Source organism: Garra rufa, chromosome 11 (assembly GCF_049309525.1).
Source record: "Garra rufa chromosome 11, GarRuf1.0, whole genome shotgun sequence".
Lineage (NCBI taxonomy): Eukaryota > Metazoa > Chordata > Actinopteri > Cypriniformes > Cyprinidae > Garra > Garra rufa.
In genome coordinates, this window is record NC_133371.1 from 49,540,771 (window position 1) to 49,560,666 (window position 19,896).

At 41.4% G+C, this 19,896-nt stretch overlaps 3 protein-coding genes across 3 annotated transcripts in view; 2 read left to right on the forward strand and 1 right to left on the reverse strand.

Annotated features, from left to right (window-relative positions):
• Nucleotides 1–215: 215 nt before the first annotated feature.
• gabpb1 (GA binding protein transcription factor subunit beta 1) lies at nt 216–10,564 on the forward strand. The gene is made up of 8 exons (XM_073849937.1): nt 216–506; nt 4,542–4,649; nt 4,727–4,894; nt 5,035–5,229; nt 8,062–8,209; nt 8,506–8,685; nt 8,793–8,947; nt 9,665–10,564. The coding sequence occupies exons 1-8, from the start codon at nt 369–371 to the stop codon at nt 9,812–9,814; spliced, it is 1,242 nt and encodes a 413-aa protein (XP_073706038.1). The 5' UTR covers nt 216–368; the 3' UTR covers nt 9,815–10,564.
• A 55-nt stretch (nt 10,565–10,619) lies between these two features.
• On the forward strand, nt 10,620–18,052 carry hdc (histidine decarboxylase). The gene is made up of 12 exons (XM_073849938.1): nt 10,620–10,647; nt 11,455–11,627; nt 11,714–11,827; nt 11,955–12,077; nt 13,129–13,269; nt 13,393–13,536; nt 13,613–13,679; nt 13,860–14,022; nt 15,263–15,350; nt 15,431–15,529; nt 15,791–15,892; nt 16,135–18,052. The coding sequence occupies exons 1-12, from the start codon at nt 10,620–10,622 to the stop codon at nt 16,762–16,764; spliced, it is 1,872 nt and encodes a 623-aa protein (XP_073706039.1). The 3' UTR covers nt 16,765–18,052.
• Nucleotides 18,053–18,225: 173 nt separating this feature from the next.
• LOC141345415 (long-chain fatty acid transport protein 2) overlaps nt 18,226–19,896 on the reverse strand; it is a 5,609-nt gene continuing 3,938 nt past the window's right edge. Inside the window, exons 4-7 of the mRNA XM_073850265.1 lie at nt 19,639–19,684; nt 18,871–18,968; nt 18,667–18,797; nt 18,226–18,402 (exon numbers count right to left, since the gene is read on the reverse strand). Of these exons, the coding sequence (XP_073706366.1) occupies nt 18,226–18,402; nt 18,667–18,797; nt 18,871–18,968; nt 19,639–19,684 (452 nt within the window). The remainder of the gene's footprint in view (nt 18,403–18,666; nt 18,798–18,870; nt 18,969–19,638; nt 19,685–19,896) is intronic.

The following is a 19,896-nucleotide window of genomic DNA, read 5'->3' on the forward strand; positions in this document are numbered from 1 at the left end:
ACACTCATTCAATATATTAAACACTGATTTTTATCAGCATTATTTGACACGTATGCACTGTCAGCTCGACAGTAAATCGCTCGGTGTCATAAACTAAATATCACTGAGGAGATTCGAATTAAGATTAAAAAAAGTCATAATGTTGATGTCTGTTGTCTCTTGCGCACTTCAGTCAGCTGATTCCTGTCAGGGCGCATGCGCGCTGCCCTCAGTCTGCTTTACCACAGTTTTGATTTTTTAAAATAAAGAAATCACGATAGACTATATCTTACAGATAATAATCTAATATTAGAAAAATAAAGATCCCGAGGCTTTGCTGCAGCAGAGGGTGAATATGGTGTTCATGGTTTATTTAGCATGTGTTCTGTATGTTCTTGTATACTGGAGACTGTCGTCGATCTGCGCGCCCCCGCGCTCGCGCTCGTGCCCGCTGCTGTATTATTGTCATCTCGGTTTGTTTTCAGGCCGTTTTTGGGCGGATTCGGTTTTCAGGTTCTGCTCGGACGGTAAGAAATACTAAATTCAGCGTGATCGCGTCCGCCGGATGTGGAAGTTGATGAGTTTGTGGGTATTAATATTTCCTCTTCCCCCGGAACACGAGCGATTTCCTGTTTATTGCTTTTAACGGGCCGCACGAGACGCTGCTGTGCCGCTTCATGTTTACCGATGAAGATGATGATGATGAAGATGAAGATGTTGTTTTAGGCCTGAGATGAAGCTCTGCGTTATATATAACCCATTTAATGTAACTGTTAGATAAGAGCGGTGTCTGCTGGAGGAAAGCGTTTGTTCTGTCAGCCTGAGAAACACAACAATAAACAACTCAATGATCATCGAATAAATGAACAGAGACTATTCTAATTAATTATTAGCTCAAGAATAGCAAGATTTAAGTTTTGTCATTTTAGGTTTCCGAGGTGTTTTTTATTTTTCTGGGAATTGGTTTCCGTGATAATGTTTTTACAGTTATTCCATTTAACTGTTAGCCTGGCAAGCCAGACCCACATAAATGTAGGGTCTGGGCACTCTCCATAGACAGGGCTCAACTGGAGGGGTGGGATAAACGGTTGTCTTTCAAACTCCTCTCCACGCAATAGGATAGCGCTACAACCAATCAGAGACTTAGTCGGTCAGGTGACGTAGTCAGAGCGACGAAGATTTTTAACAAAAATCAGTGCACTGTGCAGTGTGTCAGCTAAATAATAGACATAGATGGGCACTAAACCTTTAAAAGTAAACAAAAACATGCACAGACAAATCCAAATTACACCCTGCGGCTCGTGACGATACATTGATGTCCTAAGACACGAAACGATCGGTTTTTGCAAGAAAATGAACAGTATTTATATAATTTTCTTTTTACCTTTGATACACATCCACGTCCATCTGTCATGAGCACGAGTTTAGCATATCTATGATTCGACTCGTCACATGTGAACGCGCTTTGATGTAGTATACGCAAACACCGAAAGGGGAAATATGTAAAAAAAAAAGTCCAGGATGAGTTTGCGCAAGCAAACGTAATCTTTTTCAGCTTTAAATGGGTTTGAACAACCAGGACAAGCGCAAGTAATTACCATTTTGAATAGCAGCTATATCCACAATCTCTTGTGCTGTGTAAACAATGAGTGTCGTATACACGCCACAGATCGCTTCCGGTGTTTGCGTATTCTACACCACAGCGCGTTCAGATGTAACGAGCTCCTGCTCAGGACACATGGACGTGGCTGTGTATCAAAAGTAAAAAAATATATAAATACTGTTCAGTTTTCCACGCTTAATTCACGGAACCAGGAATTCATGTCTGACTGAACTTATGGTCGCAGTTCAGTCGTCATCATGTTAAGCCCGCCCACCGACTCGTGATTGGCCCGGTACATCTTGGATTTTTCGGAAATTTAAGTGAATTGAGAGTAACTAGACTGACCTTAGAAGCAAATGTAATTTGCTGCCGCTAGGGGCGCGTCTAGATTCTAGGCTATTTAACTGTGGTATTTGTGGTAAAAACGGAGTAAATGTTGGTAAATTGGTGACTCTTTATTACATCAAGTGACTGATTTAATACTGTTTTAAAAAAATTGACTTAATGAATGAGTGACATTTCCTATAAGATACTTGTACAGTAAAACCATGGTAAAGTATCATACAGACAACACTTTATTATTGCCATAACAGTTGATTGGAATTTGTGTTTTAATAAAACATTATTATACACTAGAGCTGGGGTTCTCCTCAGTGCACATAATGTCTTAGATGTCTCCCTATTGAACAAGTTAATGAGATGATGATTAAGTCGTTAATTATAAAAATTATTGGGACTTTAGTAGCTTGTTTTGTGATGTTAATATGTTTATCTGATTAGTTTGTTGATTATCACCATTGTTGAGATTCATAAACTGATGTCTGTGTTTGATGTCTATGTTTGGTCAACTAGTTCAGTGGTTGATGTTCTTGAGATATTGTTTTAGTTGTTTATAATAATTGATCAGCACAGCACTGCTGAAGAGCACTAAATTGAGATCAACATAGACAAAACACAATACACCATATCCAAACATAAACACATACAGTGCCTTGCGAAATTATTCATACCCCTTCATTTTTTTCACATTTTATGTTACAGCATTATGTTAAACTACTTTAAATTACTTTTAAAGTACTTCCCCACATCAATCTACACTCCCTACTCCATAATGGCAAAGCAAAAAATAGGTTTTTAACATTTGTGCAAATTTATTAAAAATAAAAAACCAAAAAGATCCCGTTTCATAAGTATTCATACCCTTTTCTGGGACACTGGAAATGTATCTCAGGAGCATTCATATTGCTTCTAGATGTTCCTACACTTGGAGTGGAGTTAAACTGTGGCAAATTCATTTGAATGAGTCTGATTTAGAAAGACACACTCCTCTCAGAAAGGGTCTAACAGCTGAAAATGCAGATCAGAGCAAATGGAGTAGGGAGTGTAGATTGATGTGGGGAAAAAAGTAATTTAAAGTAGTTTAACGTAAGGCAGCAACATAGCAAAATGTGAAAAAAATGAAGGGTATGAATAATTTCGCAAGGCACTGTAACTAATCTCATCTGATGTTAAGGTATTTTGGCTGTGCTTTGCTGTAATAAAAGAGTTTTGAAAACATTACAATAGCCCAAAAACAGGTTAAAAGTTAAGAGGTTAATTAAAAGAAACATTTTTATGTGATTTTTTTTTGTCCATGTTTTCTCCAGTGATTGCGATGGTTAACAGCAGGCGTTCCTCATTAATGACTCAGTCATCACTTCATTATCTCATTAACTTGTTTATGTGTTCAAGAGGGAGACGGCTAAAAATTATGTGCTGGATTTGAGGACCTCTGCACTAGAGAAACCATGACATAAAAACAGCACATATGGAATAGCTTTCTATGAGACACAGTGCAGATTTACATTTACATTGATGCATTTGCCAGCTGCTTTCATTCAAAGTGACTTTGGCATTCAAAGTAGCTTCACGTCATATCAGCTCATGCATTCCCTGCGAATCGAACCCATGACTGTAGTGTTTGTAGCTTGAGGTCATGAACAGTGTGTGTCAGGATTACTGTGGGTCTTATAAAGTCTCAATTCACCCGTATAAATAAATAAAGCCTAAAAAGCTCTTAAATTACAGTCCCGTATGTGTTAAATGTTGCACGCATTGCAAAAAATATATAGATATTCTAAATCAATATTAATAATTAAATCAAGATACATTTATTTGAGATGCAAAGTCTTGAAAAATGTAAAACGAGTGAAAAAAAGAGAATGAAAATGAGTTTGAATTAAGAGTCTGAGCCTTTAGACAGATTGGTTCTTGTTTTAATCATAAACTCATTTTGATCAATTTCTCAGAAAACAAGACTTTTTATTTTGCCATTTTGCGTCTCCAGTAAATGCATCTTGATTTAAGAATCTTTAGACACATGTACTGGAAAACAAGACAAAAATACGGATTCTAGTGTTTCAGTGCAGATATTTTAATAAAGTAATTGAAGATCTTTTGGAAGTTGTATTTTCAAACTATGCTAAAACAAGATATGTTACATTTAGAGAAGATGTGACCTGGACAACCAAACCAGTCATAAGGGTATCATCTGGAAGCTAAAAAAAAGGCTTTCAATTGATTTATGGTTTGTTAGAATAAGACAATATTTGGCCAATTATTTGAAAATCTGGAAGCTGAGGGTGCAAAAATTGTTCTTAGCAATGCATATTACCAAACCAAAAATATGTTTTGGGGTATTTATGTTAGGAAGTTTACTAAATAACTTCGTGGAACATAATCTTTACTTAATATCCTAATGATTTTTGGCATTAAAGAAAAAAATATCACTTTGACCCACACAATGTATTGTTGGCTATTGCTGCAAAGATAGCCGTGATACTTAAGACTGGTTTTGGTCCAGGGTCACATATGCTTATTTTCCTAAATTGTCTTTACATAGTTATAAAATGACCTTCATAAAACCTGCAGAAACTCTGTTGTGTGTGAATGAGGTGGATAAATGTGCGTCTGCTTTCAGATGTCTCTGGTGGATTTGGGAAAGAAGCTCCTGGAAGCGGCTCGTGCCGGTCAGGACGATGAGGTCCGGATACTGATGGCGAATGGAGCTCCGTTCACCACCGACTGGGTGAGTGTTTGTGTGTGACGATGACAGCGTTCAGGACTGCGTGTGGTTTACGGTGTGCTTTCCTGTGTGTGCGGCAGCTGGGCACGTCTCCGCTGCACCTGTCGGCTCAGTTCGGCCATTACTCCACCACTGAGGTGCTGCTGCGCGCCGGAGTGAGCCGAGACGCCCGCACCAAAGTGGACCGGACGCCGCTGCACATGGCCGCTTCTGAGGGTCACTGGCGCATCGTGGAGCTGCTGCTGAAGGTGAGCGTCCAGCGCGTTACGGGCCGCCGGTGGCTCTTTGATGTTTGACTCTCAATGCATTTGCCTGTAATTTGCCACTTAAAGTGTGGCCTTTCATCATCCGCCGGAGCAACCATCACAAAGACTCCATTCATGTGCAGCACGGCGCCGACGTGAACGCCAAGGACATGCTGAAGATGAGCGCGCTGCACTGGGCCGTGGAGCACAGCCACAGAGACGTGGTGGAGCTGCTGCTGCGCTTCGGAGCCGACGTTCACGCTCAGAGCAAGTTCTGCAAAAACGCGCTGGACATCGCGCTGGACAACAGCAGCCACGAGCTGGTGGAGATACTGCAGGTACACACACCTTCCTTCATCTTCATCACAGGCTGTTCTCCTGAACGCATGAGGCCTGTCCAGATGATCTCAAGCAGTTTTCTTCTGAATGTTTGAATTTCTGCTTGACTTTCAGAGTCTTTAATACATGAATGTGTGAAACAAGAGCAGTTTGATGAGGCAACCACCTGCTGATAAAAACAATCCTTTCTCCAACGCGGTGTTTTCAGTCTTATTCTAAATGAGCTCAGATCATCTTTAGTTCATCTAGTGGGTTTTTGGTCTCCAGAAACACCCAACACAAAGGGATTCTGCTTTTCACCATCACTTGTGTGCTGACACACAACTTTGTCCATATTGTCACTAGAAGATCCCATTATGACCAGAGTTATTACAGTTAATTAAAACTAAGACCATAAAAAATTAAATTCATTTAAATAAATGTTAACTGAAATAAAATTGAATAAAATAGGGAAAAAACTTTTTAATTTCAGCTGGTTTTTCAAAGCAGCATTTGCATCTTTGTTTTAGTCTAACCTGAACATCTGAAATAAAAACTGTATAGACATAAAAAATAGCTAACAAAATGGCAAAAACACAATAAAAAATATTACCGGGGTTCATGCGCTTTAAGTCATTTAAGCACATATGCAAAAAGACATTATGTAGCAAGCCTTTTTTGGAAATACAAGTAATTTACCATAAAAAAAATGTTATGTTTTGTAACGTTTATGACTGTTATAGCTAGGGATGCACCGATACGAATCGGTCGATCATGCTTGCGCGTTTTGTCAGTAAAGCCGGTTCTGTAATCAGCGGTAAATGGCATCAGGTGCGTGATTTCACGTTGAGCCGTATATACTACACACAGCCGTTGTTCACTGACGAGCTGCGCACATTCACACTGATAATGAACATTGATTTGAGCAGCTCGTCGGTAAACAACGGCTGTGTGTAGTATATACGGCTCAACGTGAAATCACGCACCTGATGCCATTTACCGCTGATTACAGAACCGGCTTTACTGACAAAACACGCAAGTGATCGGCCGATTCGGATCGGTGCATCCCTAGTTATAGCTGTGGTCGGATATCCTTTCAGCTTTGCATGCTTGTTTAGTATCATCTACCACACGTTGCTCACCGTGAAGCTTTGAGTTTTCCTTTAGGCTTTATAGGATTTGGGGTAAATTTGGACAGGCCCCTTTTCTAAACGACCCCATTATAGCTTCCCAAAGGGTAAATTTCAACATTTTTTTGATAATTATTGACCTAGAGAGAACAGAATTGTACTGCAGTGTTTTTTCCAGATTGAGCGAAAAACCTAGGACTTGTTTGCAAAAGTAGGTTTTTACATTTTCTCGATCATTTAACACAGCAGTGGTTCTAGAGACAAATTTGTCTGGAATGATACGAATATCGCGTGTAAGTGCAAAAAAATGTGCACTGCACAAATGCAATATACCCCTTCAGTGGCCGATTTCTTTCAAATTTCTTACAGACTTTTGGGGCTGTGAGTCGAACAGGCCCACCGAGTTTCGTTCCGATTGGCCTCCGTTAACCATGTCTAACAGGTGCTTAAACTTTATCGGCCATTGGTGGCCATGTTTTTTTGAGACACGCAAATGTCCTTATAGACACTTGTGGCCCTTTGGACCAAGACTGTGCACAGCAATTTTTATGTTGATAGGACAAATAATTGCGTAGATATAGCTATATTTTATGTGTTTTCCCTCTTACAGCACCACCAAGTGGCCAAGCTCCATGAGTTTTGTCCTGCGGCCTTACATAAGTGTTCTGAGTTTGGAGAAGATATCTCATTCCGTTCAGGAGTTATAGACATTTTACTAAAAGTGGCCCTGCTCCTTTCCAACATTTTGGCGTTCCTTTGTGGGTCGAAAGCTCAACTTTTTGTTGATAATTATTGATAATCGCCCTTTGAATTTTTCTGCACTGGTTTGGTTCCGATTGGGCAAAAAACCTAGGACTAGTTCACAAAACTAGGTTTTACCAGAAATTAGCCTGCGACTAACAGTTTAGGAGTTACGAGTGATTTCACTCTTTTGATGGCTGTAGCGCCCCCGTCAGGCCGATTGGGGCGAGCCTTGGCGTCGTTGTAGGTGGTGTGAGTACTACCATCTCTCCACGTTTCAAGTCTCTCTACGACCTATGGTTTGGTCTGCACCATCAGTTTTACATGGAGATCGCTGATTCATGACCATTCTAACAATTACAATAGGGCTTGAACCCCTGATTAGTAAAACTTTAAAATTAAATAAACAATAATTAATTACATTTATAATATAAAAAAATACAGTAGTATCTCAACGATAATAACACTGGGTGTGACGTTTTTTTTTTTGAAAGATTTATTTTTGGCGTTTTTGCCTTTATTTTGATAGGACAGATCAGAATTGACAGGAAGCGAAGTGGGAGAGAGATGGGGGGCGGAATAGGTCCTCGAGTCGGGATTCGAACACGGGACGCCCGGAGCTCAACGGCGCTGTATGTCGACACGCTGCCCACAAGGCTATCGGCGCCGACAAAAGTGCATTTTTTTTTAAAGAAACATGCATGAATGAATCTTCCGGACTGTAAACTGTTTGTTCATGAAGTAGCATCAGTGCTTTGATCAGACAGATCAGATCGTTCGTTGTGTGTTGTTTAGCCCTCAACAGCTGCTTGAATCATGAGTTTCTACATTTTACATTCATGTACTATATTTGGCAGCTGTTCAGCTGAACTGAGCTGGATTTGAGGTGGATTTGTTTATGGATGATAGGTAGTACTTGAATGTACACAAACTAATTATCTGTAATACACAGTAATGATGAATATAATGATTGCGCGTCAGGTGGCGATGCAGAACCAGATCAACACGAACCCCGAGAGTCCGGACACGCTGACCATCCACACGTCCGCGCCGCAGTTCATCATCGGGCCTGGAGGAGTGGTGAACCTCGCCGGACTCGTGTCGCCCGCCAACGGCAGCAAATCCACAGGTGAGCAGACCTCTCCGACCCGCGTGTTTATGAATGAGCTCCGTGAAAGAGGCCTTTGTCCAGACACACGTGACGCACGATTGTGTGTTCGCCCTCCGCGCAATGAAGAAAATTGCCCTGCGCTTATCCCAACAAACAGCGTCTCGGAGCAGCATCAAAGCGCTGTGATTAGACCCTGAAATAAGCCTGATGTTGCTGCCGGACGCTTCCTGTCATATTTGATCAGAACAAGTGCTTTCTGACTGGAAATGTCGATCGGACGATCAGATGTGGTCTAACCCTCGTCTCTGACGCAGTCGTGGCCGCAGAGGAGGTGATCACCGCAGACTCCGTCGACGGGGCCATACAGCAGGTCGTGAGCTCTGGAGGTCAGCAGGTCATCACCATAGTAACAGACGGCATCCAGCTGGGCAACCTGCAGACGGGCGCAGGCATCAGCCAGCCCATAATAGTCACCATGCCCGACGGGCAGCAGGGTGAGAGAAACACACAAGCATCCGCATCTGGAGAAATATATCATATTAAAACACTAAGTGAGTGTGTGTGTGTTTAGCTCTCTCAGAGTGTGTTTGTGCTCCTGCAGTGCTGACAGTGTCTGACACAGAGGTCGCAGAGGAAACGGTGATCAGCGAAGAGCCGTCCGTCAAGCGGCAGCGTGTGAAAGAAGAAGACGACGATCAGATGACAGAAACACAAGACATTCAGATCCAGCAGACGCTCTCACTGGAGGACTTTCAGGTACAGAGACACATCCCACAATCCCTCTCGTAAACCTGTTTCTGATATGTGCAAAAACATGCTTTTGGTAAAATTCCTCCTGCTCAAACATGGGATCAAGGTGCTCGCAACACCAGTTTTTAATGGGTTCGATTCCCATGGAATGCATGAACTGATGTTTACTTTAAATGCAATGCAAGTCTCTTTGGATACAAGCATCTTCCAAATGCATCATTGTAAATGTATATTTTTTATCTAATTAATTAAAGAAGCATACGTGACCCTGGACACAAAACCTGGTCTTAAGTAGCAGGGATATTTTTATAATATGGGTCAAAATGATCAATTTCTCTTTTTTGCCAAAAAATCATTAGGATATTAAGTAAAGATCATGTTCCATGAAGATATTTGTCAATTTTCTACCATAAATATATAAAAACTTAATTTTTGATTAGTAAAATGCATTGCTAAGAACTTCATTTGGACAACTTTAAAAGCGATTTTCTCAATATTTAGATTTTTTTGCACCCTCAGTTTGCAGATTATCAAATAGTTGTATCTCAGCCAAATATTGTCCTATCCTCACAAACCAGACATAAATTGAAAGCCTATTTATTCAGCATTTATGTATATGTATAAATATCTATTAAAAAATGTTGACCCTTGTGACTGGTTTTGTGGTCCAGGGTCACATATAATAAAGAGCGTATAACACACATGACATTGCGTGTGTAACAGGAGAAGGTGGCTCTTCTGAAGCAGCTGGAGGAGGCCAATCGCGAGGCGCAGAAATACAGACAGCAGTTCCTGAAGAAGGAGCAGGAGGCGGAGGCGTACAGACAGAAGCTGGAGGCCATCACACGGCAGAGCGCCAAGAAAGCCTCGTGAAACTCTGAAACACACCGGACATCCGTGTTCACAGTGCTGAAGTGACTGCTCTGTGCTTTCTGTGACTGGATCGTCATTCATTTACTTCAGTTCGCATCATAAAGCACCTCAGCTCTGGTGCTCGTGTGGCCGACACGGGTTCGATTCGGACCCACATCCCAACACCCTCCACCGGCCTTTCAATAAAGAGACAAAAGCCTCTCTAAACACAAACGAGGATGTTTGATTGCAGAGTAATGTCCGCTGTGGTGTAATGATGTGTTTGATCTGCAGCTCACATCTGATCCAATCCTTCATCAGACTCCCTAAGACTTGTTTTCCTCACTGATAATCAACACTGATATGCTCTTGTGTTTATAGGTTCCTCCTGCTTGTTGTTTGTGATGCATTTTTCAGGATTTCTGTCATAAAGATTCTTATTTTTAAAAGCAGTGTTGGATTTGCGTTCTTTGAGGAGGATCTGAGGATCTGAAACACATCTTGACGGTAGAAAACACACATAAAGCTGAAAAAATGCACAATAAACAGGTTTTACAGTCTCAACAGCAGTGTTTCAGCATCTCCGGTGTCTGTGAGTCTATGACAGTATTGGGAATGTTCTGAGCTCTTTAATGTCATGTGGTATCAGTGCTCATACACACAGGTCTGTAATGAAGGTGCAGAACCGCTGTTCTGAATCAAAGCGTGTCTTTGTGTAGTTGATGTGTTTGCGTCAGTGGGCGTCTCTGTGGACAGCAGCTATAAGAGCGGACTGAGATCTGAAGCGGCTCAAACACGCTGGTCTTCTCCTCCTCTGACAGACGTGATGCAGGCGCAGGAGTACGCGATGAGAGGTAATGATCTGAACCTTCAGCTGAGGACAGTCTTACACTGCAACAAATGCTTATCTTACTTTGATTTTTTTGTCTTGTTTCCAGACAAAATATCTAACAATTCTTAAATCAAGGAGGATTTTCTAGATGAGTAAGAATTATTGTCTTGTTTTCAGAAAAAAAAACAAGTTAAAATTAAGTGTTTTTGCTTAGAACAAGCTAAATAATCTGCCAATGGCGTAAGCAAAAAACATTTTCAAACAGAAAACAGGATTATTTTTCTTACTCCATTGGCCGATTGTTTTGCTTGTTTCGAGCAAAAACACTTTATTTTGACTGAAGAAAATAATATTTACTCGTATAGAAAATCCTTCTTGATTTAAGAATTTTTAGATATTTTGGCTGGCAACGACAAAAAATCTAAGTAAGAAAAGCATTTGTTGCAGTGTAGTAAGGACATGTCTTATATGAGTGGTTTTTAATTAGTTTTACAGGACACAGCTAAGATTTGTACATAAATGACTGGTTTCCATCTCATTCACTTTCTGAATAAATGACAACCAGGACATTAGAATCACTTTAAAATGTTTGCATTCTGTTGTCAATTGATGAATTATTGTAAGGTTATTTTAATGCATTGAACAGATTTGATATTTACGTTCTGCTGTAATATCCGTCTGTGCTCCATCGTTTGTTTTTATAACTTTTCTCTAATGTTGTTCAGTCTTGTATTTGCATTGATTTATAGTAAGTTCTCAGTGTGTTTGCAGTTTATGTGTGTTGATGTTCCTCTGTGGTGTGTGTGTGTGTGTGTGTGTGTGTGTGTAGGGAAGGAGATGGTGGATTTCATCCAGCAGTATCTCACACAGATCCGTGAGCGGCGGGTCGTTCCAGACGTTCAGCCGGGTTTCATGCGTCCTCTGCTGCCCAGCAGCGCCCCGTTTGAGCCGGACGACTGGAGCAGCATCATGCGGGACGTGGAGAACATCATCCTGCCTGGGGTCCGTCTGTCTGTCAGTCAGTCACTCCGTCTGTCCTGTTCAACTCCAGTATGCTGTAATGCTCCTGTCTGTCTGTCTGTCTGTAGGTTGTTCATTGGCAGAGTCCTCACATGCATGCATATTTCCCTGCGCTCACCTCATGGCCATCTCTGCTGGGAGACATGCTGGCAGACGCCATCAACTGCCTCGGCTTCACCTGGGTAAAACACACACACACACACACACACACACACACACACACACACACACACACACACACACACACACACACACACAGTGTGTCAGATGTGTGCATCATGTTAAATAGTAGATGTGTGTGTTCTTTAGGCTTCTAGTCCAGCATGCACTGAGCTGGAGATGTGTGTGTTAGACTGGTTGTGTAAGGCGCTTGGGTTGCCAGATCATTATTTACACCATCATCCACAGAGCAACGGAGGAGGAATCCTGCAGGTATAAAACACATCACAACTCAACCACACACAGACTGTTCCTGGATCAGATCTACTGTAAACACTGTGACTAACGTGCATCACACACAGTACATTTGTTTGCATACTGATTTAAAATGCATGTCATAAACAAGCTTGAGTCATCTTTATGTTCAGATGTTTTCTGGGTAATGTTTGGACTCTACTACTGATTCTGTCACTGATGAGTTTCGATGCTGCATACACTACAAAATAAGGGTTATCTTAGATTTTTTTCTAGTTAAAATATAAAAAAAATCTTAAATTAAAATGCATTTACTAGATAAGCAAAATTACATCAGATATTTAGTTTGGTTTCCAGGAGAAAAACTAAATTAAGTGCAGTTTACCTAAAATAAGTATTGTTTTAAGAATATTTTATTTACCCCACTGCCAGATCGTTTTACTTAGTTCTAGGGGGGAGGGGGATAAATTAAGTGCATTTAGCTTCAAACAAAATTGATTATCTTATGTCATTTTGCTTATTTAGTAAATGCTAAATTAAATCTTAATTTAAGAATTTTTAGATATTCTGACTAGAAAGAAGATAAAAATACAAAGACAAGCCATTTTTTGCAGTGTATTCACTGCTAAAAATGCTTTTCTTGTTTAGATGTTTTGTCTAGTTTCCAGCCAAAATATCGAAAAATTCTCACATCAAGAAGTATTTTCTAAACAAGTAAAAATTATTTTCTAATTGTCAAAATGAAGTGTGTTTTTGCTTAGAACAAGCCAAATAATCTGCCAATGGGTTTAGCAAAAGAAATCTTATTATAAACAAACAAACAAGATTATTTTTCTTACCCCATTGGCAGATTATTTAGCTTGTTCTAAGCAAAAACACACTTCATTTTGACTTAATATAATACATAATTTTTACTCATCTAGAAACTCCTTCTTTATTTTAGAATTTTTAAGATATTTTGTGTACGTGAGAAAAGCATTTTTGCAGTGCATTAGTGCACAGACATGTCAGTGAGCATGTTTGGTGTTGAGTTGGTCAGTAGTAATGTGTGTAAGTGATTGCTGTGTAGAGTACGGTCAGCGAGTGCACTCTGGTCGCTCTGCTCACCGCGAGGAAGGACCGAATCCTGCAGATGAAGACTGAATTCACACACGCCGACACGGACGAGTCAGTGCTGAACTCCAGACTCATCGCCTACGCCTCCGACCAGGTACAACATCAGTCATCACTACGGCCTGTTCACAACACGATTAATGAGGAGGAAGATGAAGATGGCAGTTCTACAAGTGTCTTGTAGTTCATCATGAAGTCACTAAGTGTTTTGGTCCTGTAGGCTCATTCGTCAGTGGAGAAGGCCGGTCTGATCTCTCTGGTGAAGATCAGGTTCCTGGAGACGGACGAGGCGTTTTCTCTGCGTGGAGAAACTCTTCAGCGCGCCATCGACGAGGACCGCAGGAGAGGTTTGGTACCAGTGATGGTGAATCAGACTCAGCCAATCAGCGTTTAGTTCAGTAGTGCTGCCGTGTGTCTGAATGTGTGTCTGTGTCCTGCAGCTGTGCGCCACGCTCGGATCCACCGGAGTGTGTTCCTTTGACCGTCTGGATGAACTCGGCCCCATCTGTAAGTATTGACCAATCAGACAGCTCTACATCAACTTCTCTAATCCAAAGACCAAATACTGATTCTGTTTCTACAACATGTCATGTGACTGAACCATATGAACCATACAGGAAGTGCTTCTGAATGTTCTGCAGCTCATGAATTACCGCATTTGTTTGTAAATTGTGTTTGTGTCCTGAGGTGCGCGTGAGGGTCTCTGGCTGCACGTGGATGCGGCGTACGCAGGTTCTGCTCTGCTGTGTCCTGAACTGCGATATTTTCTCAACGGAATCGAGTTTGCAGATTCATTCGTCTTCAACCCATCCAAGTGGATGATGGTCCATTTCGACTGTACGGCGTTCTGGTGAGAGACACCTGTGTCCTGTTTATTTACTGATTCCTCTTTCCTTTTCCTGTTGGAAACTGTAGACTGCAGGGAGAAATTCACATGTAATCTGTTCTGCTCACCAACATTTATTTGATCAGAAATACAGTAAAATTGTGAAATAATTACATTTTAAAATAGCTGTTTTCTATGTGAATATCTGTTACAAGGTAATTAATTTCTGTGATCAGAGCTAAACTTTCAGCATCATTACTCCCAGCGTTGAGGAAAGTTACGTTTAAAAGTAATGCGTTACAATATTGAGTTACTCCCTAATAAAGTAACTAATTACGTTACTTAGTTACTTTTTATGGATTAGTTATGTTACTTTTGCATTAGTTTTTAAATCTGGGCAGGGCTTGCTTGTTTGTTTTTAATATAAAAAGTTACATTTTTGACAGCAAAAGTCAGGCTTAGAGAAAAATAAATTGAAGTTTGTACAGTAGACCGCAGAAGAAAACATGTCAACTCTTCAGCAATAAAAAAGAAAAACAATTTTTGCAAAGGTCAGTAGTGAAAACACTGGCTAATAAAATGGGACTAAACACATAAAAGATATTTGCATTATTTACCATATTTAATTATTGCATCTTATTCTGAGCTGCATTTCACAGTTTTTATTGAATTTGAGGAATAATGAATCTGTTTTTTTTTAGTGAGTGAGATGAATTAATGCATGTTCACATTTATTTTAGAACTAAAGTAACATCTTACTCCTGATTTCTCTCAACATGGGGACAGGAGAGCTTTTAATCAATAAATGGGGGAAAAAGTAACTGGTGTTGCTTATTTGGAAAAGTAACCCAGAAATGTTTTTGTCAGTTAAAAAGTAATGCTTTAATAGTTACTTTAATAGTTACTTGAAAAAAAAGAATCTGATTACATAACTCACATTACTTGTAATGCATTACCCCCAACACTGATTACTCCAGTGTCACATGATCTTTCAGAAATCATTCTAATATGCTGATTTGCTGCTCAAGAAACATTTCTGATATCAGTGTTGAAAACAACTAATATCGGTGATAGCAATTTTTTTGTGGAAACTGTGATACGTTTTATTTTTCAGGATTCACAGATGAATAGTTCAAAAGAACAGTATTTATTTGAAATTGAAATCTTTTTCTACATTATAAATGTCTTTACTGTCAATTTTGATAAATCAAATGCATTCGTGATGAATAAGTGTGATTATTTAATGAATCTCATATCTGTAAAGGGTGAAGAATAAGATGAAGCTCCAGCAGACGTTCACCGTCGACCCGCTTTACCTGAGACACGAGAACTCAGACGCCACTGACTTCATGGTAGAGTCACGCTACACTGGCTAGTATGTGTTTATCTGTTTGATTCCTGCTGTTTATCGAGTAAATCTGGTCTTCTGCAGCACTGGCAGATCTCTCTGAGTCGCCGCTTTCGCTCTCTGAAGCTGTGGTTTGTGATGCGCTCCTTCGGTCTGAAGAACCTGCAGGCTCACATTCGACACGTGAGTCACGCCATTACGCTTTATTGCAGTAATATAATCATTTTTTTACTTTACAAATCCTTATAAATGAAAAAGATGCCCTGTAAAACTCTGACACACTTAATAAATAATCACATCAAGCAGAAATCATTTCTTAAATCATTGTAAGGCAAATAATTGCACTGAATTCAACACGTCAGTTTGTGTTCGATCGGTTTCATGAACAGTCAGAGTTAATGCTGCTGTTTCCTGTCTGTGATGATGCGTTTCCTGTGATGTCAGAGCGTGGAGATGGCAAAGCTGTTCGAGTCTCTAGTCAGAAACGACACAAACTTCCAGATCCCAGCGCAGCGGCACCTCGGCCTGGTCGTCTTCTGCTTACGAGTGAGAGAATGACGCTTCAGCACCCAAACACCAAAGCAGACAGGAACAGGAAATATAATCGAATGTCATGAAATCACAACAATAACACCATACGCACAGTTTGTTGATTATTGATCAGGTGTCTTATAAACAGTACTGTCTGCACCATGAACAATGCGCCGTTTCTACCTGATTGCAGAGTAACACAAATCATGTTGATAAGTCATAACCAATTCACATCAGCACGATTCTTCTGTTCTCAGGCTGGAAACGGACCGACGCAGGAGTTACTGCGGAAACTGACTAAATCGGGGCAGATGTTTCTGATTCCGGCCGCCATCGGGAACAAACTCATCATCCGCTTCACCGTGACGTCCCAGTTCACCAGCGCCGAGGACATCCAGAGGGACTGGAGCCTGATCCGGCAGACGGCCAAAGAGGTGCTGCGCTCCTGCTCTCTCACGCGCCAGCCCAGCATCATCTCAGACGAGAGCTTCGAGGAGAACCGAGAGGACGCGCCGCTCACCATCCACGCCGAGCTGAGCCGAATGCGTCTGGAGCCCATGATAGACGAGCGTCTGGTTCGACAGGGCCAAAGACGGGCCATCCGTTCCCTGAGCTGCGGCGCCGAACTGCCCCCCGCCCGACCCGAGCGCGCACCGCCGCAGAGAGACGCCCCGCTGGAGCAGATCCCCGAGCGGCCGCCGCCGGCGCAGCACAGGACGCAGAAGCGTCTGCTGAAGTTCCACAGCGTGCCCAGCCTGTCGCAGGTGTGGGCGCAGTGCGGCATGCAGCAGCTCTACCACCCCTTCAGACGAGGATGGGTCACCAGCAGGGCCAGCTGCTTCAACTGCTTCCCTCTAGCCGAAACCAGCCCGCTGCCCACCAAATAACACACACACTCACACATGCACTGACACACACAAACACTCACACCCTTGTGACACACAATCTAGCATACACACACTCAAACTCTCACACAATCACAACACACTCGTGCACACTCTCGCAGAAGCACACACACACACACACACACACACACACACACACACACTTCTGCATACTCGCAAACACGTACTCGCATGTGCACACTCACACATGCACTCTTGTGCACTCTTGCACAAGCACACTCGCATAGATACTCGTGTACACAGATTCATGCACACTTGCAAACACATGCATACTCTTGTACATACACACACACACACACACACACACACACACACACACACACACTTCTGCATACTCGCAAACACGTACTCGCATGTGCACACTCACACATGCACTCTTGTGCACTCTTGCACAAGCACACTCGCATAGATACTCGTGTACACAGATTCATGCACACTTGCAAACACATGCATACTCTTGTACATACACACACACGCACGCACGCACGCACGCACGCACGCACGCACGCACGCACGCACGCACGCACGCACACACACACACACACACACACACACACACACACACACACACACACACACACACACACACACACACACACACACACACACACAGCTGTGGATCAGCTTCTCCAGGACTGTCAGGATGTTTTCACACAGGCAGGTCAGTGAAGTATCAGCACACTACTGTATCTGTGACCATTAACTAACATCTAAAAATTGTGTGTTAAGTGATAGAAATACTGAATCTCAGGGGAAGTTTCATTGAATATTTCAGGATGACAGAAGGTTTGGTAATCCCTGATTTAGGCATAAAATAATGTCTGTGAAGTTATAATTTATATTTTATATTTTTGTTATAGCAGATCTTCTTGTGCTCATCATAATAAAAGCTTCGTCTACATTACACGTTTGACTTCATGTAACAGTGAAGAAGGAGAAACACCATGAGTAACATGTCCGTCTGTCTTCACATGTTTAAAGCATCCCACGATGCACCTGAAGAAAAGATGAGTGTCCAGAGCTGGAATCTGGTTCTTTTAAACACTTTCATTCACCCGCATGTGATGATCCCCTTCATAAATGATAAAGGCGGTTTATATTTTCATGTATACAGATGCATTTATACTGTATATGAAAAGTTGTGATGATGTAAAGTGTGATGTTATTTAATATTTACTTCGTGTTAGTATACCATGTACAGTATGTATTTATTTGTTTACCGAATATTAGTAATAATATTAGGTTTCAGTAATATTGGATATGTGTTGCTTGTTTGGATCTTTTTGTGTTATTTGCGAGTTTGATGTCTTCACTGGTATTCTGATGTGTATGACTATAATAATAAGAATGAGCAGATGTATATACAGTAGGTTAATGATATATTGTGTATTAAATGTATTAAAATCATCCTCTGTCTAAAATCAGTTTACAGTTTTGTGTTGGTCAGAGTCTCATGTGTCCCTTTATGATCGAACTGTAAATCTCCTCCGTCATGGGCACAAACGTCTGCTTGGACTCGTCCAGGAAGAAGAGTTTATTCTGGATGAGGTTTGGGTCGAATCCCTCCTTCACCAGCTGACCTTTGACCTGTTTGAAGGTTCCCGTCACGTCCAGCTCGTCCTGCAGAGGAACAAACCACAGTCAGATGGGCTTCGGATCACACTGAGGTCAGGTGGGAAAAGCCAAAAATACAAACTCAGATTTCCAAATTCTGTTGGACAAAATAGTCCTGTGTGTTTATACATAATCATCATGAGATACTGGACGTGCTTCCTCAACAATTTAACAACTATTCACTTCCTCATTACGACTGAACTGCTTTGACAGCTCATCGGAGACATTAAGAGTGTGTGTGTTCAGCAGGTGATGGAGGTGAAGTCGTGCCTGTATTCTGATGAAGCGTGGTCTGGCGTACGCCGGCAGGAGGTTCTTCACGTGTTCGTATGTGGCAGATCCGGCAAACTCCATCCCGTCCGTGAGTTTGAGAGCCGCCATTCCAACACGTCCCCCGTGACCTGAGAGAAACACATCAAACACCTGAGACCGGCTGACAAACGCAGCTCCTCCATCAGTACTGAACGTCCTGACCTGAGACTTTCACACCGTAGACGTTTGCAGCTTCAATGGAATCCAGCATCAGCAAAATCTCAGACACTTCCGTCGTGGCCACATTTTCCCCTTTCCACCTGAATCACCAGAACCAGGAATGACTATCACACCAACAGGCTACTTTAGACACTCAACTGACTATCTTTGAAACTACGGTCAACTAGCAGTCACTATTAGCAGATTAATATCTGCTTACACTTTATTTTAATAGTCTTCAACACACATTCGACTGACTGTAAATAACTTAAAGAAGTAGATCACTTCCAGAACAAACATTTACAGATAATTTACTCACCTCCTTGTCATCCAAGATGTTCATGTTTGTTTTTTAAAAGAAAATTTCAGGATTTCTCTCCATATAGTGGACTTCTATGGTGCAAGTTTGAACTTCCAAAATGCAATGCAAAAAATGCTTTTCTTATTAGATTTTTTTCTTGTTTCCAGCCAAAATATCTACAAATTCTTAAATCAAGACGAGTAAAAAATATTGTCTTGTTTTCAGAAAAAACAAGTCCAAATTAAGTGTGTTTTTGCTTATAACAAGCAAAATAATCTGTTTGATTTTTGAAAGTAGATTTTTTTGCTTACCCCATTGGCAGATTATTTTGCTTGTTCAAAGCAAAAACGTCTCAGGTTACGTATGTAACCATAGTTCCCTGAGAACAGGGAACTCAACGGTGCGTCCTGGTGGACACTATGGGAACTGCCTTCAGCGAGACTCAAATAAAGCCTGCATACTAAGGGTACCATCTGGACAGAGCTTTAGCGTATACACAGAGCTCTTTAGCAGACTCTGATGAGTGGAGGTCTCACACAGGGTTCTCTAACCAGGGAAGGCCTAACTACGCTCATCTTTACGCTTAAAGTAATTAGCGAGGCTCAAAGGAGCCTACAAGCTACCTAGAACTGCCCAGGATGGAACTGTGAGAAATCAGCCTAAAAGTGAGCCTCTAGTAAGGTGAAGGTCTCAGCAGAACAACTCTCAGCGAGAGGAGGCCTGATTAC

Bases quoted from the DNA above. Each gene is read 5' to 3' on its own strand.
- gabpb1 (XM_073849937.1), top strand. From the start codon at position 369: ATGTTCTTGTATACTGGAGACTGTCGTCGATCTGCGCGCCCCCGCGCT. The intron at 8,686-8,792 runs GTGAGAGAAACA...GTGCTCCTGCAG, and splicing joins CATGCCCGACGGGCAGCAGG to TGCTGACAGTGTCTGACACA. The intron at 8,948-9,664 runs GTACAGAGACAC...CGTGTGTAACAG, and splicing joins TCTCACTGGAGGACTTTCAG to GAGAAGGTGGCTCTTCTGAA.
- hdc (XM_073849938.1), top strand. From the start codon at position 10,620: ATGCAGGCGCAGGAGTACGCGATGAGAG. The intron at 11,628-11,713 runs GTCCGTCTGTCT...GTCTGTCTGTAG, and splicing joins AGAACATCATCCTGCCTGGG to GTTGTTCATTGGCAGAGTCC. The intron at 15,351-15,430 runs GTAGAGTCACGC...GGTCTTCTGCAG, and splicing joins CAGACGCCACTGACTTCATG to CACTGGCAGATCTCTCTGAG.